At 45.0% G+C, this 25016-nt stretch overlaps 1 protein-coding gene across 1 annotated transcript in view; it reads right to left on the bottom strand.

Annotated features, from left to right (window-relative positions):
- LOC105488925 (nuclear receptor subfamily 1 group D member 2) overlaps positions 1-1129 on the bottom strand; it is a 36670-nt gene extending 35541 nt beyond the window's left edge. The window contains exon 1 of the mRNA XM_011753438.3: positions 820-1129. Coding sequence (XP_011751740.1) covers positions 820-835 — 16 coding nt within the window. The 5' untranslated portion in view covers positions 836-1129. The remainder of the gene's footprint in view (positions 1-819) is intronic.
- Between the last annotated feature and the right edge of the window lie 23887 nt (positions 1130-25016).

Raw genomic sequence — 25016 nt, forward strand, 5'->3', positions numbered from 1 at the left:
CCCTCCGGGAAAGCCCCAAGCCTTCCCCGAGGCGCCTCCTCCGGCCTGCAGCACGCCCTCGCCCCGCACTTCCTCCTCAGAATCTGCAAAGTGTACAGCTACCAGCTCGTCAGGCGCCGGTTCGTTTGTTTCGCGCGGGGTCCGCGCCTTGGGGGTCACCTCGCGAAAAAAGCTTGCAGCGCCCGGCGCACTGCGGTGTCAGCGCCCGCGTCTGGGCCCCCTCGCCGCGGGGCTCAGCGGGTGCGCACGCGCGGCCTCCTCCGCAGTGTGCAACCCCGCGGGGGAGGAGGGAATCGCGGCGACGTCACTACCCCGAGGCTTCCAAAGGGGCGGAGCCTCCCGGGAGGCTGCGGCGCTCCCAGGCAGCGCGCGCGCGCGCGCGCGCCCGCCCCCACGTGTCCCTGCGGCCCCGGGGAATGTGGGTCAGGGAGCCGACCGGCCTCACGTGTCCCCGCCCGCCGCCGCCGCCTCAGCGCCCATTATGTAATGCCGCGTCACGCGCCCGCCCAGCCAACCGGCGCCCGGGCGCTGCCGAACGTAAACACAGGGCGCACGTGGCTCGCGAGGCCGGGCCATGTGAGGGGGGGGCCGGGTCGGGCGCCGCCGGGCCGCGCTGCGGCTTTGCAGGGAGACGGGAGGGCGGGCGCGGGGCGGCCAAAGGGGCGATGGAAACTGAGCCAGAGGCGGACACGCGGCGCGCAGCAGCCCACGCCGCCCCACTGACCCTGGGGACACCCCCTGCCGCCGCCCCCAGAAGTGCCCCGCGGGCTCCGAGCGCTCCCTCCGGCCATCCCCCACCCGCCGCAGTCCGGCTCTTACCCGCATTCACCTCCATGGTGCCCTCGCGGAGGGGGCCGGGGCCGCCCGCTTCCCGCAGAGGGGGCAGCGCCGCCGCCGCCGCCTCAGCGCCGCGCCGCCCCGGGCTGGAAGCAACGGTGGTCGCGGGGCCCCTTCATGGGCAGAGCGGGTGGGGCTCCCGGGCCCCAGGCCGCGCAGCGCACAGCAGGCTGCAGCCAGAGAGGGTGGCGGCGGCCGGCGAGCGGCGCTCCTCCCGGGGTCCCTGACAACAAAAGCGGCGGCGCGGCGGCTTCCTGCAGGCAGCGCACCGCGGCGGCGAGGGCGGCTGACGGGGAGGGCAGCAGCGACCATGTGACCCGCGCACACACCCCCTCCCTCCGCCCGCCCTCGGCCGGCCGCTGCGGCGACTCCGCCCCGCCGCTCCCCTCCCTTCCTCTCTCCCTCCCTCTCTCCCTCTTTCCCTCCCGCTCTCCCTCTCTCCCGCTTCCCGGCTCCCTTTTTCTCCTGCGCTTCCCCTTTCTCCCCTTTTACTTGCTTAGCCCCTCCTCTTCCTTCGTTTTTCCCCTCCGCGCCGTAAACCTCTTATCCGTTTCCCTCAGCCGCATATTCCTCCCCTCCTCCTCCTCATCTCCCCCCTTCTCCCGGCTGCTCTTCCCGCCTCTGGCCGCGGCCCCCTCCACGACCTGCTCCCCAGCCCTGCCCCCCAATCTGGTGGCTCCCAGGTCAGAGCGGTGGCTTGGCGCCGAGCAGAGGTGCTTCCCAGGAACCCGGCTGACTCGGGCTTGCTCAACCCCTGCGCCCCCCGGCCCCGCTCCCACCCGACCGACCTCCGAACGGTGGTCTTTGAGGGCACAGACCCTTCCCTTTCTCTCTCCACCCTGTACGTGATTTTATCCAATCTCATAGCTTAAGTAGACCTATGTTCTGGTGATTCCCAGATTTATATTTCAAGGCGAGACCTCTCCTAATCTCCAGATTCTTACATCCAGCAGCCCGTTTGATTATGCCCCTTTTTTGCATCTCAGATTTTAGACGGGTGTGTCCGAACTCAGCTAATGTGCAGTCAAGATCTGGGCATTTCACCTTGAATGTAAATTTCAGATCAAAAGAAAAAAGCTAGAAACAAATTGTATGCGTGCTGAGGTGAATTCTGAGGAAAGTGCATTGATGCCCGCAATTTAAACGCATTACTAAAGTAAGATGGGCTAATAGAAGCTTGAGTAGATGATATAGTAAGATGTTAAACTTAGGCAATGGGGATATGGATGTTCCTTGTAAAATTCTTTCGTTTTCTCTGAAATTTTTCAGTATAGAATGTGGGGGAAATGTCACGTGGAAGACGTAATTACATGTGCAACACCCTATTTCGCCACCCCCAGGTTTCTTCACCGTATCAATATTTACTATGTTGGTAAATCTGCACGTTCCTGAAGACAGCAAAATTATGTTTCTCTCCTAACACACTCTCTCACTGCCTTTTATTCTCCGTTCAATCCATTAGCAAGTCTGAGCTCTTCTACCTTCAAAATATGTTCAATCCGTGTTTCTCACCGTTGGGATTGCGAGAGCAAACCATTGTCTCTTCCCTCAGCTACTGCTCTGGTTCCCTAACTAGGAGAGTGCTCCTTGGGTCCTCCTACAGTCAGCGTGTTATTTTTAAAATGTAAATAAGATCTGATTACTCTGCTCAAAAGCCTCCAATGGCTTCGTGTTACACTTTGAAAAAATTCAGCCTCTTACCCTGACCTGCTTCGCCCTGCACAGATGTGGGTCCTGCTTCTCTTTCCAAGGCTTTCTTGATACCCAAACCCTTCTAAACACTGTTCCCTAACCACGTAGCCCTATATTCTTCCCTGCCTCTGGAATTTATCACCCTCATGTGATGCTGATGAAGGAGTTCCCCAAGGCCACACTTCGTAGCTTGCTTGCATTTTCATTTTCATGTATCAACCATCATCCACTTCTACACAGGTAAAATGAGGTTAATATGAACAGTCTAGAAGGCAGAAAAGAAATCATAAAAGAGGATACCACTCTAAAAAGGCTATGTAGTGTGTGATTGTAACTATACGACATTCTAGAAAAGGCAACTGGGCCGGGCGCGGTGGCTCAGGCCTGTAATCCCGGCACTTGGGGAGGTCGAGGCGGGTGGATCACCTGAGGTCGGGACTTCAAGACCAGCCTGACCAACATGGGGAAACCCCGTCTCTACTGAAAATACAAAATTAGCCGGGGTGGTGGCGCATGCCTGTGATCTCAGCTACTCCGGTGGCTGAGGCAGGAGAATCGCTTGAACCTGGAAGGCGGAGGTTATGATGAGCCGAGATCGCGCCATTGCATTCCAGGCTGGGCAAAAAGGGTGAAACTCCGTCTCGAAGAAAAAGAAGGAGGAAAAGAAGAAAGGGCAAAACTGGAGACAGTAAAAAGATCAGTGGTTACTAAAGGCTAGAGGGGAAGGAGGGATGAATAGAGCACAGAGGATTTTTAGGGCGGGGAAAGTATTCTGTATGATACTATAATGCTGAATACGTGTTTTTATACATTTCTCCAAACCTGTAGAACCTACAGTGTCAAGAGTGAGCCCTAGCTGGGCACAGTGGCTCACACCTGTAATCCCAGCACTTTGGGAGACTGATGTGGGAGGATCATTGAGCCCAGGTATTGGAGACTAGCCTAGGCAATATGGCAAAACTCCGTCTCTACAAAAAATACAAAAATTAGCCGGGTTTGGTGGTGTGCACCTGTAGTCCCAGCTACCCAAGAGGCTGATGCAGGAGGATCTCTTGAGATGGGAGGTTGAGGCTGCAGTGAGTCATGCTCTCCCCAGTGCATTCCAGCCTGGGTGACAGAGCGAGGAGACCCTGTCTAAAAAAAAAAAAAAAAAAAAAAAAAAAGTGTAAGCTATGGCTTTGAGGCCGGGCGCGGTGGCTCACGCCTGTAATTCCAGCACTTTGGGAGGCCGAGGAGGGCGGATCACCTAAGGTCAGGAGTTCGAGACCAGCCTGACCAACATCGAAAAAACTCTGTCTCTACTAAAAATACTAAATTAGCCGGGTGTGGCGGCACATGCCTGTAATCCCACCTACCAGGGAGGGTGAGGCAGGAGAATCGCTTGAACCTGGGAGGCCGAGGTTGCGGTGAGCCGAGATCGCGCCATTGCACTCCAGCCTGGGCAACAAGAGCGAAACTCCGTCTCAAAAAAGTAAAATAAAATAATAAACCATGAATGATATATCAGTGTAGGTTCATTAGTGATGACAAATGTACCACTGTGGTGCAGGATGTTTGATAGTGGGAGAAGCTGTGCGTTTGTGGAGGTAGGAGGTGCTTGAGAACTCTGAAGTTCACAGTTTTGCCATGAACTGCTCTAGGCCGGGCGCGGTGGCTCACGCTTGTAATCCCAGCACTTTGAGAGGTCAAGGCAGACGGATCTCTTGAGGCCAGGAGTTCAAGACCAGCCCGGCCAACATGGCAAAACCCCGTCTCTACTAAAAATACAAAAATTAGCCGGACGTGGTAGCGCACACCTGTAATCCCAGCCACTAGGGAGGCTGAGTCACAAAAATCCCTTGAACGCAGGAGGCAGAGTTTATTGTAAGCTGAGATCATGCCACTGCACTCCAGCCTAGGCAACAGAGTGAGACTCTGTCTCAAAAATAAGTAAATAAATAAATAAGACTATTTAAAAATGTGTAAGAGGTTACCACTATTTAAATTTGAAAAGAAGAATGTAAGTGAAAAACAGCCATTGCAAAGGATACAAGACCCTCTCTTCGATGATAATGCCTGTAAAATAATATCAGTGTCTATGAGCGTTTTTTAGAGGCTGTCTTCTTCCTATGAGACTTTGCAAGTAACTAGCAGAGGCTATAGAGCTATAACCCAAGTCAGTCACCAGCCACACCACTGGCCACTGGAAATTCGCTAGGCCCCCTAGTGCCAGAGGAGGATGCTCAGCAGCATCCTCTGGTTGGGCTGTACCCAGCGTGCTGTAGCTGCAGTGGAAATTGCATTGTGTTGCTGTCATTCCAAGGAGCCTCATTTATTAATCCTGTGGTGTCTATGGCTCAGTCTGTTCGGATTCTCAGAATATTCATAGTAGATTTCTGCCTACTCCACCTTCCTCATTCTGACCAAAATAACGTTGAATGAAGTGACTGTGTCTTCAAAAATTATCTGTTAAAAATGCAAATTACTTCCTGGGAAAGCTACCTCATTAGCCCTTACATACGATTAACAGAGCCTGCAAAACAACACAAGATAGGTCCATCTAGATGTGAACAAAAGGAAGAAGAGCCTAAATATTAGAGTCTTCTTATCCCAAACTCAATTAAGATAGGCCAAGTGGCGCACTGAAGTATGAGGACCTAGATGAAGGAGGGGCATTAGGAAAAAGAGAGAAAGACGAAGTCTATTAAAGATAAGGCCAATTAAAAACATTTAAGGTCATTCCTCATTTTAAAGTGTTCCAGTGAGTCCTGCTAGTTGCTAATACCGAAACATCATGCCGCTTAAACTGCCTTTTCTGTGCCCTAGAGCAGCAGTTCTCGAACTTTTGATCTCAGAACTCCTCTCCACTCTTAAAATTATTGAAGACCACAAAGTGCTTTTTTTGTGGACTATATCAAGATCTACTTATTAGAAATGAAAACAGAGACATTTAAAACACAAAAATTTCCAAGCATGTTTGTGTCAGAGCAGTGACGTCATCACATAGCAACAAATAGCTCTGGCAGTTTGCTCTGCCACAGCAAATTGCAGTTGCCATTCATCATGACATTTGTGCATACCTTCTTCCAGGCTATTTTTTTCTTTACCTTTCCATTCATGGTATTAGTTTCTATATTGCTCCACAATGCTGCATAATATGTCTTATTTTAAATTTAAAACTTTGTCTATACTTAATTTTTAACTAGAAAAGTGATTTTGTTATAACGAAATAATACAAATTTCTATTTATGATTTATGTATCACTATGTAAATTATGTTTTATTTGATGTCTTCATAAAATATTCAAATAAACATACTCCACTATTTCATCTGTGCATAGAAAAAACTCATTCAAACTGAATCAATCCATTGACACCAACAAGACCAGTGATGTGTTTATGGGCAATAGTGAAAACAGTGCACAACTCCAGCACACACACTACAATGCAGTAATAATAGGTTATGAGATGCAGTGCTTAAAGTTCAATACAGCCCAACCAAAACTGTCAAGTGGTGTTTAATGAAAAAAACAATTGCACGCTGTTGCAGTTTTTTTTTTTTTTTTTTTTAGAAACAGGTCTGGCTTTGTCGCCCAAGCTGTTGCAGTACAGTGGCATAATCATATAACTCATTACAGCTTCAAACTCATGGGCTCAAGAGATGCTCCCACCTCAGCCTCTCAATTAGCTAGGACCACAGGTGTTTGCCACCACACCCCAGCAATTTTTTTTTTTTTTTGTAGAGATGGGAGTCTCCCTATGTTGCCCAGGCTAGTCTTGAATTCATGGCCTCAAGCAGTCCTCCCACCTCAGCCTCCCAAAGTGCCAGGATTACAGGTGTGAGCCTACGCACCCTGTCGGTTTTTAAATTTAAATTTAAATTAGTTAAAATGAAATCAAATTCAAAATTTAATTCCTTAGTTGCTGTAGTCACATTTCAAGTGTCAATAGCCACATGTGACTAGTGGCAACCAAATTCGTCATTAAAGATTTTAGAGGCTTTCTTTGTCTTCCTGAATCAGTTTGATAAATTATTATTCTAGGATTTTGTCCATGTTGTATGAACTTTCACATTTAATGGAATAAAGTTGTATATATCCTCTTATGTCTTTGATTGATATCAACTCTGTAGTTTCCTTTTTTTTTTTTTTTTTTGAGACGGAGACTCGCTCTGTCGCCCAGGCTGGAGTGCAGTGGCACAATCTCGGCTCACTGCAACCTCCACCTCCCTCCGGTTCAAGCCATTCTCCTGCCTCAGGCTCCTGAGTAGCTGGGATTACAGGCACAAGCCACCATGCCCAGCTAATTTTTGTATTTTAATAGAGACAGGGTTCTACCATGTTGGTCAGGCTGGTCTTGAACTCCTGGCCTCATGATCTACCCACCTTGGCCTCCCAAAGTGCTGGGATTACAAGTCATGAGCCACTGTGCCCGGTCTAGTTTCCCATTCTTAGTTTTATTTATTTGTGCTTTTTCTTTCTTGATCAGTCCTACTAAACTTTTATCTACTTTATTAACTTTTTCAGTGGCCCAATGTTTTGCTCTATTGATTGACTAAATTTGTTTTGTTTCATTGATTTCTGCTCTTTATCTTGATCTCTATCCTTCCATTTTATTTTATTTTATTTTATTTTATTTTATTTTATTTTATTTTTTTTGAGACGGAGTCTCGCTCTGTCACCCAGGCTGGAGTGCGGTGGCCGGATCTCTGCTCACTGCAAGCTCCGCCTCCCGGGTTTACGCCATTCTCCTGGCTCAGCCTCCCGAGTAGCTGGGACTACAGGCGCTCGCCACCTCGCCCGGCTAGTTTTTTGTACTTTTTAGTAGAGACGGGGTTTCACCGTGTTAGCCAGGATGGTCTCGATCTCCTGACCTCGTGATCCGCCCGTCTCGGCCTCCCAAAGTGCTGGGATTACAGGCTTGAGCCACCGCGCCCGGCCCTTCCATTTTATTTTTATCTTATTTTTCTCATTTCTTGATTTGGACATTTATCGTATACATTTGTTCAATTAGACAGAGTCAGTTTCTTCTGTGTGTAACTAAGGAAACCTCACTGATAATAATTGTTTTGAATCATTCTCACCCGTTTTAGGGAACATTCCAGTCAACTACTGCAGTATAACAAATCACCTCATAACTTAGTGGCATATGATAACAGCATTATTTTGTTATCTCTGATGACATCTGTTGGTCAGGAAGCTAGGAAGCTCTTGGCTGGGCATTTCTGGCTCAGGGTCTCTTGGCCATCAGACAGTGGGTGGAGCTGGAACAGCAGGGGGATGGAGCTGCTAGGGGCTAGCTGGGCATTTCCCTCTTTAGGTAGTTACAGGGCTTGGCCACAGGCTCTCTACATGTGGGCTACTTTGGACTTCCTCACAACATGGCAGCCTCAGGGCAGTCAGACTGCTTACAGAGCTGCTTAGGGCTCCAATGCAAGTGTTTCATGGGATAAAGGAGAAGTTGCATCACGTTTTCTGATCATGCCTCAGAAGTCATGTGGCATGAATTTTGCTGCATTATTGGTTAAAAGGTAGTCACAAGCACACCCAGATCCAAGAGTAGGGGACATGGACCTCATCTCTTTTTTTTTTTTTTTTTTTTTCTCGGCTCACTGCAAGCTCCGCCTCCCGGGTTCACGCCATTCTCCCGCCTCAGCCTCCCAAGTAGCTGAGACTACAGGCGCCCGCCACCACCCCCGGCTAGTTTTTTGTATTTTTAGTAGAGACGGGGTTTCACCACGTTAGCCAGGATAGTCTCGATCTCCTGACCTCGTGATCCACCCGCCTCGGCCTCCCAAAGTGCTGGGATTACAGGCTTGAGCCACCGAGCCCGGCCGACCTCATCTCTTTATAACAGGAGCATCAAGGTCATATCTTGAATAGCATGAGAGATGGAATATATTCTTGCAACTATCATTTTCAAAAGGGAACAGTTTTAAAGAATCACACACATATACAGTGCACCCTGACTTGAGGACCACATTACTTTGTTAAAATTTTAAGATGGCTGGGCACGGTGGCTGACACCTGTAATCATAGCACTTTGGGAGGCTGAGGCTGGAGAATGGCTTAAGCCCAAGAGTTCAAGACCAGGCTGGGGAACATAGTGAGACCTCCGTCTCTATAAAAACTTAAAAAAATTGTTGAGTGTGGTGGCTCTCGCCTGAGGTACCAGCTACCCAGGCAACTGAGATGGGAGGATCCTTTGAGCCTGGGAGTTAGAGGCTACAGTGATTGGTGATTGTACTGCTGTACTCCATCCTGGGCAACAATATGAGACCCTGTCTCAAAAAAAAAAAAAAAAAAATACTGTACTTCTCAATGAGAGGTACCTGGAAGTATTTTTCTAAGTGTTAGGATAAGGAGAATGGATGCTCCAGAGAAAGGAATGAAAGTGAGATAAGAAGTAGGTACAGAAAAGGCCTCACTCCACATAATGGTTCCACTCTATTTTTGAGGAGCTTATTCTCTGTGGAGCTGAAGGTCAGCAAACTTATATTTCAGATATAGACCCAATCTCTTGCCTATTCTGAGTCTCTTATTGTCTAATCTTAATACTATCTAGTATCTTTTCATTCGTTTGGAGAAGAATCTAGTAGGAAAAAGGGTTATGTCTAAATGTAATGAGTACAGTCTACACAATAATGTATATATAAAAATCCAAAACAATCAACAACAGAAACCATCTGGCCAAGATGCTTCATTGAATAGAGTGGAAAAAATAATGCCATCTGGAAACCCCAGTTGAATTTTTTTAAGTGCTGCATTGATTTAATAACATACTAAACAGATATTTTTTTAAAAAGAAAGAAAATAAAGAAAAGTTGCATGACAGTTCAATAAATAAAAAATGCTATATGAAATGCCTGATTATTTTCAGTACTTTATTGGTCACAGTTAAAAAAGAAATCCTACTTTTTCACTGGGGTGAGGGAAAAAAAAAAAACCATCAAACACAAAACTTTCCCTAACAACAGGGCATGCTATCTAAAGGAACAATATATATTGCTGACTCACAGATTTTCCCATTCAATCTTCCTGTTTATTCTGTTGAAAACCCACTTCAATGAGAATTCCTCCCAGCTGTGCAATCTCTCCTAGTATGAGTTCATTAACTGACCATTCTCCTAAGTTTTCTTTTATTTATTTTTCTTTTCTTTTTTTCTTTTTCTTTTTTTTCCAGACAGAGTCTATGGCCCTCCATTCACTGCAACCTCCTACTCCCGAGTTCAGGCGACTGTCGTGCCTCAGTCTCCTGAGTAGCTGGGACTACAGGCACACACCTGGCAAATTTTTGTATTTTTTGTAGAGACAGGTTTTCGCCACGTTGGCCAGGCTGGTCTCAAACTCTAGCCTCAAGTGATCTGTCCACCTCAGCCTCCCAAAGTGCTGGGATTACACCGCCCCAGGCGTCTCCTAAATTTTCTATCCTACCTTGTCACCCATACTCAGAGGAGACTTAGAGACCCAGGTGGTTCCCTTTTCAACCATCAGCTCTTCACTCAGCTTCAGTTTATCAGCAACTCTCCTCCACTGGTGAATTCTCCAAGTGCAGTGCATTCTTCCCTCACTGGGAAAGTCACCTAGACCAAAAATTCTCCAAGTGTGGTCACTGGATCAGCACCAGTAGCATCACCTGAAAACTTGTTAGAAATGCAATTTTTCAGCCAGGTGCAGTGGCTCATGCCTGTAATCCCAGCACTTTGGGAGGCCAAGGGGGGCGGATCACAAGGTCAGGAGATCCAGACCATCCTGGCTAACACGGTGAAACCCCGTCTCTACTAAAAATACAGAAAATTAGCTGGGTGTAGTGGCACGTACCTGTGGTCCCAGCTACTCAGGAGGCTGAGGCAGGAGAATCGCTTGAACCCGGGAGGCAGAGGTTGCAGTGAGCCAATATCGTGCCACTGCACTCCAGCCTGGGCGACAGAGTGATACTCCGTCTCAAAAAAAAAAAAAAAAAAAAAAGCAATTTTTCGAGCTCTACCTCAGATTTAATGCATCAGAAACTCTAAGGGCGAGGCCAACAACTGGTATTTAACAAGCCCTCCAGGTGATTCTGAGGCACGCTCAAGCTTGGGAGAGCACCAGCTTAGAAAGCCAGTAGCCAGAAAATTGATCAGTCCTGTATTCCAGGGCTTACAGGCCAATGTGACTAAGTATATAAGATTAGTGGCTGCCTCCCTTCAGAATTTCTGCGCCACACATTCAAGCAACCGGTATTTCTGTCCCGTAATATGACAGGATAGAATTTTGAATGCAAAGAGCACATTGCTTGGGTTTGTGATTTCAGATCTTCTTCCAGGCCTGGATGGATTTCTGCCTATAGACTCTAGGACAAACCTGCTAGTCTCATAATAAATACTCCTATTACGCTCCCCAACCCCACAGTTTTTTGCTTTTTGTTTTTATACAGGGTCTCTCTGTCGCCCAGGCTAGAGTGCAGTGGTGTGATTATAGCTCACTGCGGCCTCAAATTCCTGGGCTCAAGCAATTCTCCCACTTGAACCTCTCAAAAAGCTAGAACTACAGGTGTACACCACCATACCAGGCTAATTTTTTAAAAATTATTTGTAAAGAGGAGGTTTCACTGTGTTGCCTGGGCTCGTCTTGAACTCCCGAGCTCAAGCGATCCTCTTGCCTTGGCCTCCCAAAGTGCTGGGATTACAGGCGTGAGCCATTGTGCCTGACCGTGAGCCTTTACTAATTATCTATCTATAGATGTATTTATCTACATTCTAGAAAACAAATTTACTTCCTAGGTGTGATGGCTCACACCTGTAATCCCAGCACTTTGGGAAGCCGAGGTGGGAGAGGATCACTGCAGCCCAGAAGTTCCAGACCAGTCTGGGTAACATTAGCGAGACCTCATCTCTGCAAATAATGTTTAAAAAATTAGCTGGACATGGTGACACGTCCCTATAGTGCCAGGTACTTGGGAGGCTGAGGTTGGAGGATTACTTGAGCCTAGGTGTTAGTGGTAGAGGCTCCAGTGAGCCCTGATCACACCACTGCACTCTGGCCTGGGAGACAGAACAAGACCCCATCTCAACAAAAAAAGAAAAAGAAAAAAGAGTTGATTCATTGATTTCTTTTTTTTTTTTTTTTTTTTTTTTTTTGCCAATCAGAGCCTCAGCCATTAACACCTTTCTTTCATGAACTAATTTCTTCCATCTGCCTTATCAAATTTTGCAGATTTTCCCTTGTGCTAAGATTTAATTTATTATTTTTGAGTTGGCAATAAATCTTACCATGTTTAGTTTTAGCCATTGTCAGGGGTTTTTTAACAATAATATTCATTATGAATTTGATATTCTTTTAAAGCCTGATGGTTTCTGCTGCTTTTTTATCCAATTCATGAAGCGGGAGGATCCATTGAGCCCGGGAGTTTGAGACCAGCCTGGGCAGCATAGCAAGGTCCTGTCTCAAAAATAAAAATAAAAACTGAAAAAGCATTAAGATCACCTTCAAGGTACAAAGGGAAAGAGAGGGTGGATTGTATTGGAGCAGGTCCTGCTGAGCAAACGTCACAGCCTTATTTTGCCATTCTTTCGGGATTTAGAAATCATTTATTGCATGGATCTCTTAGGCAATCTTCTATAGATTAAAAAAAAAAAACTCAGAGATAATAAGTCTTCTGATATTCTCTGAAAGTTCTTTTTTTCAAGAGAGCAAGAATGGATGCTTTCATTTAAAGGAGGGAAAAATACCTCTGAAAAAGGCTTTACTTTCTCAGAAGATGGGCAAGTTGTGAATAATCACCATTGTAGTTAGAGTTAATTCTTGCAGAGTTGGACCTTGTAGGTCAACCAGATCCCTTTCTTTTGCTTTATTAATTGAGTTGAAATAGTTCCTGCTGACCCGAGAGTGCTGCCAGCACGCCCAGAAGTGCCACCCCGGCAGGCACTGTATAATGAGACAATCCACAAGGCTGATCTCAGCATAAAGAAAAGTTCAAGCTGGGACTTAAATTTTTAACACATTTGCAGTATGAAAGCAAAATAGCCAGAGGAACTGCAACAGAATGACATCATTCAAATAACTGAATAATCAGTTTAATCATTCAAATTCCCAATATCACAAGAGACATATCATTATGACAGCATGGCCCACAGCTGCCTAAAATGTGTGCTTTTTTACTTTATACCCATGGCAAAGCATAAGGATACAATTATTTTTGGCTTTTGGTTTTGGTTTATTGGAGTGGTTTGTCTGGGGGTGAGGAAAGGTGAGATGACGTTTAGTTTTTCTTTATGGAAAAAAAAGTTTCCACATACATGTGAAGGAACAAAGGAAGGGAGGGATGAATGATAAACACATACAGAGAAACCTTCCCCTATTTCTTTTGAACTAATGTAAAGTTCAGTTCATTACTTTGCCATTCTTTGAGCTAAATTTAGAAACCTCTTGCTATGGTTTGAATGTGTTCCTCCAAATTAATATGTTGAAAGTTAATCACTATGTGATAGTATTAAGAGGTGGGTCATTAGGAGTTGATTAAGTCATGAATGATATATTTGTAAAAGATGTTGAAGTGTCCAGGCGCTTTTTGCTCTTCTGCCACGTGAGAATGCAGTGATCAAGGCGCCATATTGGAAGCCGAGACCAGGCCCCTCACCAGACACCCAACTTGCTGGTGTCTTGAACTGTCCAGCTCCAAAAGTGTGATAAATAAATGTTATTTTTTAAATTTTATTTATTTATTTATTTAGAGGCGGAGTCTCACTCTGTCGCCCAGCCTGGAGTGCATTGGTGTGATCTCGGCTCAGTGCAAGCTCCACCTCCCAGGTTCACACCACTTTCCTGCCTCGGCCTGCCGAGTAGCTGGGACAACAGGCGCCCGCCACCACGCCCGGCTAATTTTTTGTATTTTCAGTAGAGACGGGGTTTCACTGTGTTAGCCAGGGTGGTCTCGATCTCCTGACCTCGTGATCCGCCCGCCTCAGCCTCCCAAAGTGCTGGGATTACAGCCGTGAGCCTCCGCGCCCGGCCTAAATAAATGTTCTTTAAGCCACCTGGTCTACAGTAATTTGTTATTGCAGCACAAAGTGACGAAGACATCCCTCAAAAACCAATTTTTACCCCCTGAGGGGTGATGTTACCCCCTTGAGAATGCATGTATAAAAAAGCAGGACCAAAAAAAAAAAAAAAAAGGCGGAGGAGTGGGAGTTGGGGAGATAGGCACAGAAATTCTTTTCATGTAGACACTTATCCCCAAACTCCATGTGTTCTATAAGCTGATATATGCGTACAACAGGGTTTTCTCAACAGTGGTGCTATTGACATTTGGGGCTGGACAATTCTTTGCTGTCCTGTGCATTGTAGGATGTTTAGCAGCATCCTGGCCTCTATCCACTGGATGCCAGTAGCAATACCACCTACTTCCCAGTTGTGACAACCAAAAATGTCTCTGGACATTATCAAATGTCCCTAGGGGACAAAATTGTTCCCCTACACCATTGAGAACCACTGGGATAGGATAGAGTAATTTACAGGAAACCAGCAACAGTGAGGAAGAATTCTGGAGGCAGGAGGCAGAAGAGAAAATAACTTCTGTGTGTGAGATTAAATGACAAATGCAGACAGCAAAACAATATTGTATTTGTTTTCTATTACTGCTCTAACAAATTACCACAAACTTGGCACTTAACACAATACAGAGTATGATCTTAACAGTTCCCGTAGGTCAGAGTCTAACAAACTAAAATCAAGGTATGAGCAGGGCTACATTTCTTCCTTGAGGCTCTAGGGGAGAAGCTGTTTTCATACTCTTTGGAGCATCTAGAGGCTGCCCACATTTCTTGGCTTGTATTTGCCTCTCATCTTGAAAGTAATGTCAGTAAAGTCATCTCTCTCTGGCTCTCATGTTCTTCTGCCTCCCTCTTCCATACTCAAGGAGCCTTGTGATTACATTAGGCCTGAAGTCTCCTCATCTCAAAGTCAGCTGATTTGCAACCTTAATTCTTCTTTGTTTTATAATGTAACATATTGACAGATTTCCAGTATTAGGAGTGGACATCATCGGAAGGGCCATTATTCTGCATCCCACAAATACATATGGAGTGATTCTATTAATGTTAACATTGTTGACTCCCAGCATAGAGAAATCACCCAGATTTTGGAGGAAGAGGAAGAAGTAAAAGTGGAACACACTGCTAGTTTCTGCTCTTTCCTATGAGAGGCACCAGCGATCTCTGCCAGTTTTCTTTCTGAAACTATAGAAGTTAATTTTTTGTTTTTGTTTTTGTTTTTGTTTTGAGACGGAATTTCGCTCTTGTTGCCCAGGCTGGAGTGCAATGGTGCCATCTCAGCTCACCGCAACCTCCGCCTCCTGGGTTCAAGTGATTCTCCTGCCTCAGCCTCTCTAGTAGCTGGGATTACAGGCATGCACCACCACACCCGGCTAATTTTGTATTTTTATTAGAGACGGGGTTTCTCCATGTTGGTCAGGCTGGTCTTGAACTCCTGACCTCAGGTGACCTGCCTGTGTCAGCCTCCCAAAGTGCTGGGATTACAGGCCTGAGCCACAGAGCCCAGCCTAGAAGTTATTTTGTAGCAAACAATAGTAAATAGTCGTTATGCAAGATTAATTTGTTACAGAGGTACACTTCAGGTCATTACACCACAGGTTAAGTAAGGGACCTCTGCATATCATTTAGTATAGCAATTTATGCAAATCACTAGAATTTCATTATGTGATTTCTTTCTTTGTTGAGTCTCCTTTGATTGAGCCCTGTTTTCTAGGCAATCTCGCAATAACAGACGTTTAAAGGTTGCTTCCTGGGACTAACTCTAAACACCCCTGGCAAACTCTGTCACATCTATAATCACTTCTGACTTCCATTTAGTTGTGAGTTTTCAGTTCCATAATTATATACATCTCATTGGAAAGAGAATCAAACACTTCAAGTCACACTCCTTTCTAATCACTGGTAGTCAGTTGGCTTTGGGGTAGTATAGCTTACAGTTCTTCCCCATCTCTCCCCTCAAAATTAACCTCTCCATTTTAAAAACCAGCAGCAGGCCCTGCTGACTAATAATAAGCATCATTGCTCCAGACAGAGACTCGATAGAACACCCTGTCTCTGCCCAGTGCCCATAGAAAGGGGACAGCCCTTGGGGCAAGGAGCCGACAACCAATGCCAAGTTTCTGAAGTCACTGGGTGGTTGAAGGCAAGAAACCAAATTTGGGTCTCATGACCCTTTGCTACTTCCTGAAACCTGCCCTTCTTCTCCATCTTTCTTTTCTCTCTCTCTCTCTCTCTCTCTCCTTCCTTTCCATTTCTTTTTCCTCCCTTCCACTAATACCTATTGAGCGTATTGGTGGACAAAACAAACAAGAAAAGGGATGCATTAAACTTAAAACCTCTGGGGGTGGGAAGGTGGCTAGATAAACAGTAAGAAAACACAAGAGCATGTCAGATGGTGATGCTAAGGTGACAAATAAAGCAAGGAAGAGAGACAAGGAAGTGCCAAGAGCGAGGACGAGGAATTTTAAAATTTAAAGAATCCAGGAATATTTTACTGAGAAATGGATGTTTGAGGAAAGACCGAAACTAAGTGAGGGAGTGAGCCACGACTATATTTGGGAGAACAATGTTCCAGGTAGAACAGGCATTGAAAGAGCCTAAAGCTGAACATACTTAATCAAATTTGAGAGAGAGGAGGCCAGGATGGCTACAGAGGCAAAAGTAAAGAGAAATGTAGTAGGAGGCCGGGCGCGGTGGCTCACGCCTGTAATCCCAGCACTTTGGGAGGCCGAGGGGGGCGGATCACAAGGTCAGGAGATTGAGACCATCCTGGTGAACACGGTGAAACCCCGTCTCTACTAAAAATACAAAAAATTAGCAGGGCGTGGTGGCGGGCGCCTGTAGTCCCAGCTACTTGGGAGGCTGAGGCAGGAGAATGGCATGGACCCGGGAGGTGGAGGCTGCAGTGAGCCGAGATCGCGCCACTGCACTCCAGCCTGGACGACAGAGCAAGACTCTGTCTCAAAAAAAAAAAAAAGAAATGCAGTAGGAAATGAAATCAGAGACATAATCTTATGATTGAAGGGAAGATTGGTTGTTTTGTTTGAAACTTTACCAAGAGTTTCAAACCACTTCAGAAACCAGGTCAATGATGGAAACACTGTTTGTGGTATTAGAGCCACTGATAGCATACACAACTGTAAACAACTGTATCAGGCTGCATACGCAAAGATTCTGAATACTGGTATAAACACCATCTTACAACTTTATTATATGTTGTGATCGAATTGTATCCAGATATTTAAATACATACTGTTTTATCACAGGTTACCTTTATTTTGGCTGGGTGTGGTGGCTCACGCCTATAATCCCAGCACTTTGGAACGCCAAGGCAGGAGGATCAGCTGGGCAACATGTCAAAATTCTGTCTCTACAAAAAAAAAAAAAAAATAGCTGAACATGGTGGCATGCGCCTATAGTCCCAGCTACTCAGGAGGCAAAGGTGGGAGGATCACCTAAGCCCAGGAGGTGGAGGTTGCAATGAGCCATGATTGTGTCACTGCACAATTGTGCCTGGGTGACAGAGTAAGACCCTGTCTCAAAAAATAAAAACATTAAAGAGATTACTTTTATTTTTTTCTTCACATTACAATTTGGGCATCTTATTGACTTTTATGATCATTATAATTATGAAATTATATTTATAGATTAGTTATTGTCTATAAATTTAATTTCATAACAGTAAAGAGGTCATTGTAAATTTCTATTATGAAAAGGGAATGTTGGGTCATTTCAACCCCAAATAAGATTGAAAACTATTTGTATAGTGTAGACTTTTTGGCCTTTTTTGGGGGTCTTATTTATCTTTTATTCTGAGGTTCAAAATCAATGGAGGGTTTCAAGCAAAAGACTGCCATGATCTAACTAGCTTCAGAAACATCACCCTTGCTGCCTTTGGGAGAACAAATTGCAGGGAATCCAACCCAAAGTGTAGAGGGCTTAGCAGGACCTTCCCCCTGCACTGCTTATTCCACTACATTTTTATCCCTTTAGCCCACCAAGGCTGTCAGGGTGTTGCTCAGCCTCTCACATACTCAGCTACCCCTTCTAGAATCAGCAAATACCCTCCAGGATGAAGCAGCTGTGAATGTGACACTCTCTCTGGATTTCCCATGTTCTTCCAGCTCTGGGTTCTGTAATTCTTCATTGCTTATTAGCTCTCCAATGCCTTTAAGTAGACTCAATATATATGACATATTCTATATACTTATAATTCGACCTGCCTTTCTAGTTGTGCTTGGAGTGTTTGTTCAGATTATCCATTCCACAATGACTTATTCCATCATTATGAAAACTAGAAATCTTATCAGTTTTTTCCAATTAAAAAAAGAAAGACTGGAAGAAAATAAACCAAAATGATAATATGGTTCTCTCTGAGTAATGGGATTCAGGTAATTCTTTTTGTCTAGATTTTCCAAATTTCCTGTAATTCAAAACTAAAAGATCTCTTATGTGCTAGTATGTTTAAGAAGTCTGAGCATTCCACAAATTTTAAGTACATTGAAACATAGAGGTTGGGTGCAGAGGTTCATGTCTGTAATCCCAGCACTTTGAGAGGCTGAGGTAGGAGGATCACTTGAGCCCAGGAGTTTGATAGCAGCCTAGGCAACATGGGAAGACCCTTTCTCTAAAAAAAAAAAAAAAAAACAACAAAAAAGTTAGCCTGGTCTGGTGGCACACATCTCTAGTCCCTGCTACTCAGGAGGCTGTGGTGGGAGGATTGCTTGAGCCCGAGAGGCAGAGGTTGCAGTGAACTAAGATCACGCCACTGCTCTCCAGCCTGGGTGACAAAGCGAGACTCTCTCTCAAAAATAAATAAATAAATAAATAAATAAATAAATAAATAAATAAGCAAATAAATTTTTTCAGGTAGTCCAAAACATGGTTTTTATTTTTATTTTACTTATTTATTTTTTTGAGATGGAATCCTGCTCTGTGGCCCAAAGCTGGAATGCAATGGCGTGATCTTGGCTCACTGCAACCCCTGCCTCCTGGGTTCAAGCCATTCTTTTACCTTGGCCTCCCGAGTAGCTGAGATTACAGGCGCCTGCCACCACGCCCTGCTAATTTTTTTGTATTTTTAGTAGAGACGAGGTTTCACCATGTTGGCCGGGCTGGTCTCGAACTCCTGACCTCAAGTGGTCTGCCCATCTCAGCCTTCCAAAGTGCTGGGATTACAGGCATGAGCCACCACGCCCGGAACAAAACATGGTTTTTACAGTTAATTTTAATTTTTGTTTTAAATATATTTTCTTTTTTTCTTTCTTTTTTTATTTATTTATTTATTTATTTTTATTTTTTAGAGATGGAGTCTTGCTCTGTCACCCAGGCTGGAGTGCAGTGGCACGATATCGGCTCACTGCAACCTCTGCCTCCTGGGTTCTAGCAATTCTCCTGCCTCAGCCTCCCAAGTGGCTGGGACTACAGGCTCAGCACACACCACCAGGCCTGGCTAATTTTTTGTATTTCATTAGAAATGGGGCTTCACCGTGTTGCCCAGGCTGGTCTTGTACTCCTGAGCCCAGGCAATCCACCCTTCTCGGCCTCCCAAAGTGCTAGGATTACAGGTGTGAGCCACGGCGCCTGGCCTTTTTTTTTTTTTTTTTTTTTTTTTTTTTTGAGACAGAGTCTTGCTCTGTCCCCCAGGCTGGAGTGCAGTGGCGGTAGCGCGATCTCCGCTCACTGCAACCTCCGCTCACTGCAACCTCCACTCACCGCAACCTCTGCCTCTGGGGTTCAAGCTATTCTCCTGCCTCAGCCTCCTCAGTAGCTGAAGCTACAGGCACGTGCCGCCACACCCGGCTAATTTTTTGTATTTTTAGTAGAGACGGTTTCACTGTGTTAACTAGGATGGTCTCAATCTCCTGATCTTGTAATCTGCCCACCTAGGCCTCCCAAAGTGCTGGGATTGCAGGTGTGAGCCACCATGCCTGGCTTTTCTTTCTTTCTTTCTTTCTTTCTTTCTTTCTTTCTTTCTTTCTTTCTTTCTTTCTTTCTTTCTTTCTTTCTCTCTCTCTCTCTTTCTCTCTCTCTTTCTCTCTTTCTCTCTCTCTTTCTCTCTTTCTCTCTTTCTGTCTCTCTGTCTCTCTCTTTCTCTCTTTCTTTCTCTTTCTTTCTTTCTTTTCTTTCTTTCTTTCTTTTCTTTCTTTCTTTCTTTTCTTTCTCTCTCTCTTTCTCTCTCTCTTTCTCTCTCTCTTTCTCTCTTTCTCTCTCTCTTTCTCTCTTTCTCTCTTTCTCTCTTTCTGTCTCTCTTTCTGTCTCTCTCTTTCTCTCTTTCTTTCTCTTTCTTTCTTTTCTTTCTTTCTTTCTTTTCTTTCTTTCTTTCCTTTCGTCTTTCTTTCTTTCTTTCTTTTTTTTTGAGACAGACTCCACTCTGTTGCCCAGGCTGGAATGCAGTAGTACTATCACAGTTGTTGCATCCTCAACCTCCTGGGCTCAAGCGATCCTTGCACTTCAGCCCCCTGAGTAGCTGGGACTACAGGCGCACACTACCAAGCCCAGCTCATTTTTTAAAGTTTTTTCAAGAGACAGCATCGTGCCGTGTTGCCCAGGCTGGTCTTGAACTCCTGGGCTCAAGTCATCCTCCTCCCTCAGCCTCCCAAAGTATTGGAATTATAGGAATGAGCCACTTCACCCAGCCTGAATATTATCTTAAATAATGTTGTAGGCTGGGCACCGTGGCTTCCACCTGTAATGCCAGCAATTTGGGAGGCCAAGGCGGGTGGATCACCTGGTCAGAAGTTTGAGACCAGCCTGGCCAACATGGCAAAACACCGTCTCTACTAAAAATACAAGAAATTAGCTGGGCATGGTGGCAGGTGCCTGTAATCTCAGCTACTTGGGAGACTGAGGCAGGAGAATTGCTTGAACCCAGGAGGCGGAGGTTGCAGTGAGCCGAGATTGTGCCGTTGCACTCCAGCCTGGGTGACAGAGCAAGACTGTGTCTCAATAATAATAATAACAATAACAATAATAATAATGTTATGAAAAATTTAAAGCAACTTACTATTCCTTGGAATACTCTTCATACTTCATTAGGAAGTGAGCCAAACATATGTTTACTACTTTTTCAAAATTAAAACTGATTTAGGGCAAGCTTTGTTAAAAACATTCTCATGTATTTTAAGATATGTGAGAAGATTTTTTGGAACATCCTTGGCCTAGAATTTATAATATTTATTTGCTTATTAGAAAATCATTGTATGTAAGACAGACTATATGTGATTAAATAATTATGCCTCTGGTACAGGCACAAATGTGTTTTGAAATACCAAATTTAAATATTTACCTAAAACTGGTTAAGTTTTAATGACAGTTCTTTTTTTTGTTTGTTTGTTTGTTTGTTTTTTTTTTTTTTTTTTTGAGACGGAGTCTCGCTCTGTCGCCCAGGCTGGAGTGCAGTGGCCGGATCTCAGCTCACTGCAAGCTCCGCCTCCCGGGTTCACGCCATTCTCCGGCCTCAGCCTCCCGAGTAGCTGGGACTACAGGCGCCCGCCACCTCGCCCGGCTAGTTTTTTGTATTTCTTAATAGAGACGGGGTTTCACCGTGTTAGCCAGGATGGTCTCGATCTCCTGACCTCGTGATCCGCCCGTCTCGGCCTCCCATAGTGCTGGGATTACAGGCTTGAGCCACCGCGCCGGGCCTTTAATGACAGTTCTAAAACATCCAGTGAGATAAATAATGCAGAATTGTTCACTGGTTTTGTCATACTTGAAATGGCGGTTTATTGATAATAAAAATGCTTTCAGAAAAAAATCCCAACTAAGGTGAGGATAAAGAAATCACCCTGATTTTATGAGACAAACAGTGTTAATGCTCAGGCAGATCCCTTTGGATCTGTCTACTGTTTCTATGTTGCCCCCCTCAGCTTCTGTGCTTCTGTTCCTACTGGCCTTACTTGCAACTCTCCTGGGAGGCTTGCCCTTGAGCTATTGAAGCCACTACTGGAGCAAAGTGCCTGGGAGTTTACATTCTCCTCGGGTAGCCCCTCGGCCATGACCGACAGGTGCAAGAATATAAAAAACAGTATTCTTTTTGTCTGTTTGGGGTGTGTGTGTGTGTGTGTGTGTGTGTGTGTGTGTTTTGAGACGGAGTCTCGCTCTGTCACCCAGGCTGGAGTGCAGTGGCCCGATCTCAGCTCACTGCAACCTCCGCCTTCTGGGTTCAAGTCATTCTCCTGCCTCAGGCTCCCGAGTAGCTGGGATTACAGGTGCCTGCCACCACATCCTGCTAATTTTTTGTGTGTTTTTAGTAGAGATAAGGTTTTACCATGTTGGCTGGGCTGGTCTCGAACTACTGACCTCAAGTGATCCGCAAAAAACAGTATTCTTGCCATGAGTTGGTACAAACTCTGAGGCATAACTTCACTCCAGAGTTCTACTGTGGGGTCAGGAAGAAACAACTCCATGTAGGACTTTGACTGAAATCACAATCTGATTTGGCTTCTCTCTGTCTCTCTCTCTCTTTTTTTTTTTTTTAAGCCTAAATCATACTTTGAGGCTTCTGTTTTTTTGGTCTGACTTTCTCACACCCTTGTCAGTTTCCCCTAAAAGCACTTCAGTAATAAAAAACTAGCACACAAATCTTGACTTGGAGTCGGCTTCCACATATGGCATTATCTCAAATTACAGTGTTTCTAGGAAAAAAATTAGTATAAACATTTTTTTCTAGATCATATTCAAGATGCAACAGAATCTTTATTTTTCTGTACAAGTTAAACCTGACACACATTCTTAATTACATTAAGAATGTAAATTATATTTTATATATTTAGAAACTTAATGTCAGTTCATCAAGGAGTTATGGGGGATTGGAGGGTTACTGAGCACTAATGGTATTCAAATGATAACATTTATTTATTTATTTTATTATTTTTTTTTTTTTGAGATGGAGTCTGGCTCTGTCGTCCAGGCTGGAGTGCAGTGGCTGGATCTCAGCTCACTGCAAGCTCCGCCTCCTGGGTTTACGCCATTCTCCTGCCTCAGCCTCCCGAGTAGCTGGGACTACAGGCGCCTGCCACCTCGCCCGGCTAGTTTTTGTATTTTTTAGTAGAGACGGGGTTTCACCGTGTTAGCCAGGATGGTCTCGATCTCCTGACCTCGTGATTCGCCCGTCTCGGCCTCCCAAAGTGCTGGGATTACAGGCTTGAGCCACCGCGCCCGGCCTATTTATTTATTTTTGAGACAGAGTCTTGCTCTGTTGCCCAGGCTGGAGTGCAGTGGTGCAATCCTGCCTCACTGCAACCTCTGCCTCCCAGGTTCAAGCAATTCTCCTGCCTCAGCCTCTTGAGTAACTGAGACTACAGGTGCGGGCTACGATTCCTGGCTCAGATGATCTGTGTGTGTGTTTGTGTGTGTGTGTGTGTGTGTGTGTGTGTAGAGAGAGAAAGAGGAGAGAGTGTGTCTTGCTTTGTTGCCTAGGCTGGAGTGCAGTGGCACCAACATGGCTCACTGTAGCTTCCACCTCCCAGGCTCAAGCAATTCTCCCACCTCAGCCTCCCGCATATCTGGTACTACTAGCATGCACCACCAGACCAGGCTAATTTTGTAGAGACAGGGTCTCACCATGTTGCCCAGGCTGGTCTGGAACTCCTGTGCTCAAGCAGTCCTCTCAATTCGGCCTCCCAGATTTCTAGGATTACAGGTGCGAGTCACCATGCTCAGCCTTGGATGATCATTTTTTGAATCTTTCTTTTTGATAAGCAAAACATCCTAGCTTAGTTAATAATCAACCTCTGGAAGCTAAGTAGTATGTTTACATTCTCATAGAAAGAAGTTTCGTGATTTGATGACTGATAATTACATCATCCATCAGTTAATGTCTTTAACTAGGACTGCCAAATAATGAACTTCTCTCTAAATGACAATGAGAATTGCCAACAAATGAGTTCAGATGTTCACAGCATGCCAATTAAATCAAATGATTTCGTCAATTTTGGAGGAGTGAGTTGCCCTTTGCCAGGATTTCAGAGTGAGCTGAAGTGTGTGTTCCAGCTACAGCATTTCGTTAAGTTTGAATGCTGTGATTATGAGGTTTAATGGCACAGGCCAACTATAGCCCCTTTGCAGTAGATTTTTTTCTTTCTTCAATTAAAAAATATAGAGATGGAGGCCTCACTATGTTGACTGGACTGGTCTCGAACTCCTGGCCTCAAGTGATCCTCCCACCTTGGCCTCCCAAAGTGCTGGGATTACAGTCATGAGCCACTGCACCCTGCCTTGCAGCAGATTTTACTTTTTCTAAAGAAAATTTGAGTGGCATTTTATACTAAAAGGCTTTATTTTCAGGTTATTTTTCCTACATAAAAATAGGTTGGGCCGGGCGCGGTGGCTCAAGCCTGTAATCCCAGCACTTTGGGAGGCCAAGACGGGCGGATCACAAGGTCAGGAGATCGAGACCATCCTGGCGAACCCGGTGAAACCCCGTCTCTACTAAAAAATACAAAAAACTAGCTGGGCGAGGTGGCGGGCGCCTGTAGTCCCAGCTACTCGGGAGGCTGAGGCAGGAGAATGGCGTGAACCCGGGAGGCGGAGCTTGCAGTGAGCTGAGATCTGGCCACTGCACTCCAGCCTGGGTGACAGAGCAAGACCCCGTCTCAAAAAACAAACAAACAAAAAAAAATAGGTTGAAAACTATATGTATAGTGAAGACGTTCACTACATCAGTAAGAATAAAATCAATGGACAAGCTAAATGTCTAGCCAACCTTCCCAAGGCTGAACTGAAATGATGTTGGGGCTGTGGAGAGTGTTGCTGGGTTAAAAACTGCAACATGGACTTCATCCTGTTTGGGGCAGCTGATGGTCAAAGTGTAGCTTGTTGGTACATGTCACCCCCTATTGGTATTTCAGGCCAGCTTGATCCTTTTAAGACAAATCCAAAGAATTGTTTCTTCTCTGAATGATGAATATTTATAAAACTGATTTCAAAGATCTAACAGTTTGGCAAAAGATGCAGCCAAATTGCAGCCAATGGAAAACTAAAGGTCTTTTTAGACCAAAACCTTTTCTCTTAGAAAAGGTGTTGTAGTACGGTGAAACCCCGTCTCTACTAAAAAATACAAAAACCTAGCCGGGCGAGGTGGCGGGCGTCTGTAGTCCCAGCTACTCGGGAGGCTGAGGCAGGAGAATGGCGTGAACCCGGGAGGCGGAGCTTGCAGTGAGCTGAGATCCGGCCACTGCACTACAGTCTGGGTGACAAAGCGAGACTCTGTCTCAACAAAAAAAAAAAAAAAAAAAAAAAAAGAAAGGGTGTTGTAGTAGTTCATTCTTTTACAGTTTGTACCATTGGGATCAAATTCTTATCAAAAACTTCTAAAAACCTAAAATCGCCCTGACAAAGGAAGTGGTAATTATACAATTAAAATATCTATAGCAACAAATATTATTCTTATATGAAATCTATACATAAAACTTTTTATGGTAAAACTAGATTTCATATGCCTCATCTTCATCTACTAGAGAATGACAAAAAAAGAAGAG

The sequence above is a fragment of the Macaca nemestrina genome, chromosome 2, assembly GCF_043159975.1.
Source record: "Macaca nemestrina isolate mMacNem1 chromosome 2, mMacNem.hap1, whole genome shotgun sequence".
Lineage (NCBI taxonomy): Eukaryota > Metazoa > Chordata > Mammalia > Primates > Cercopithecidae > Macaca > Macaca nemestrina.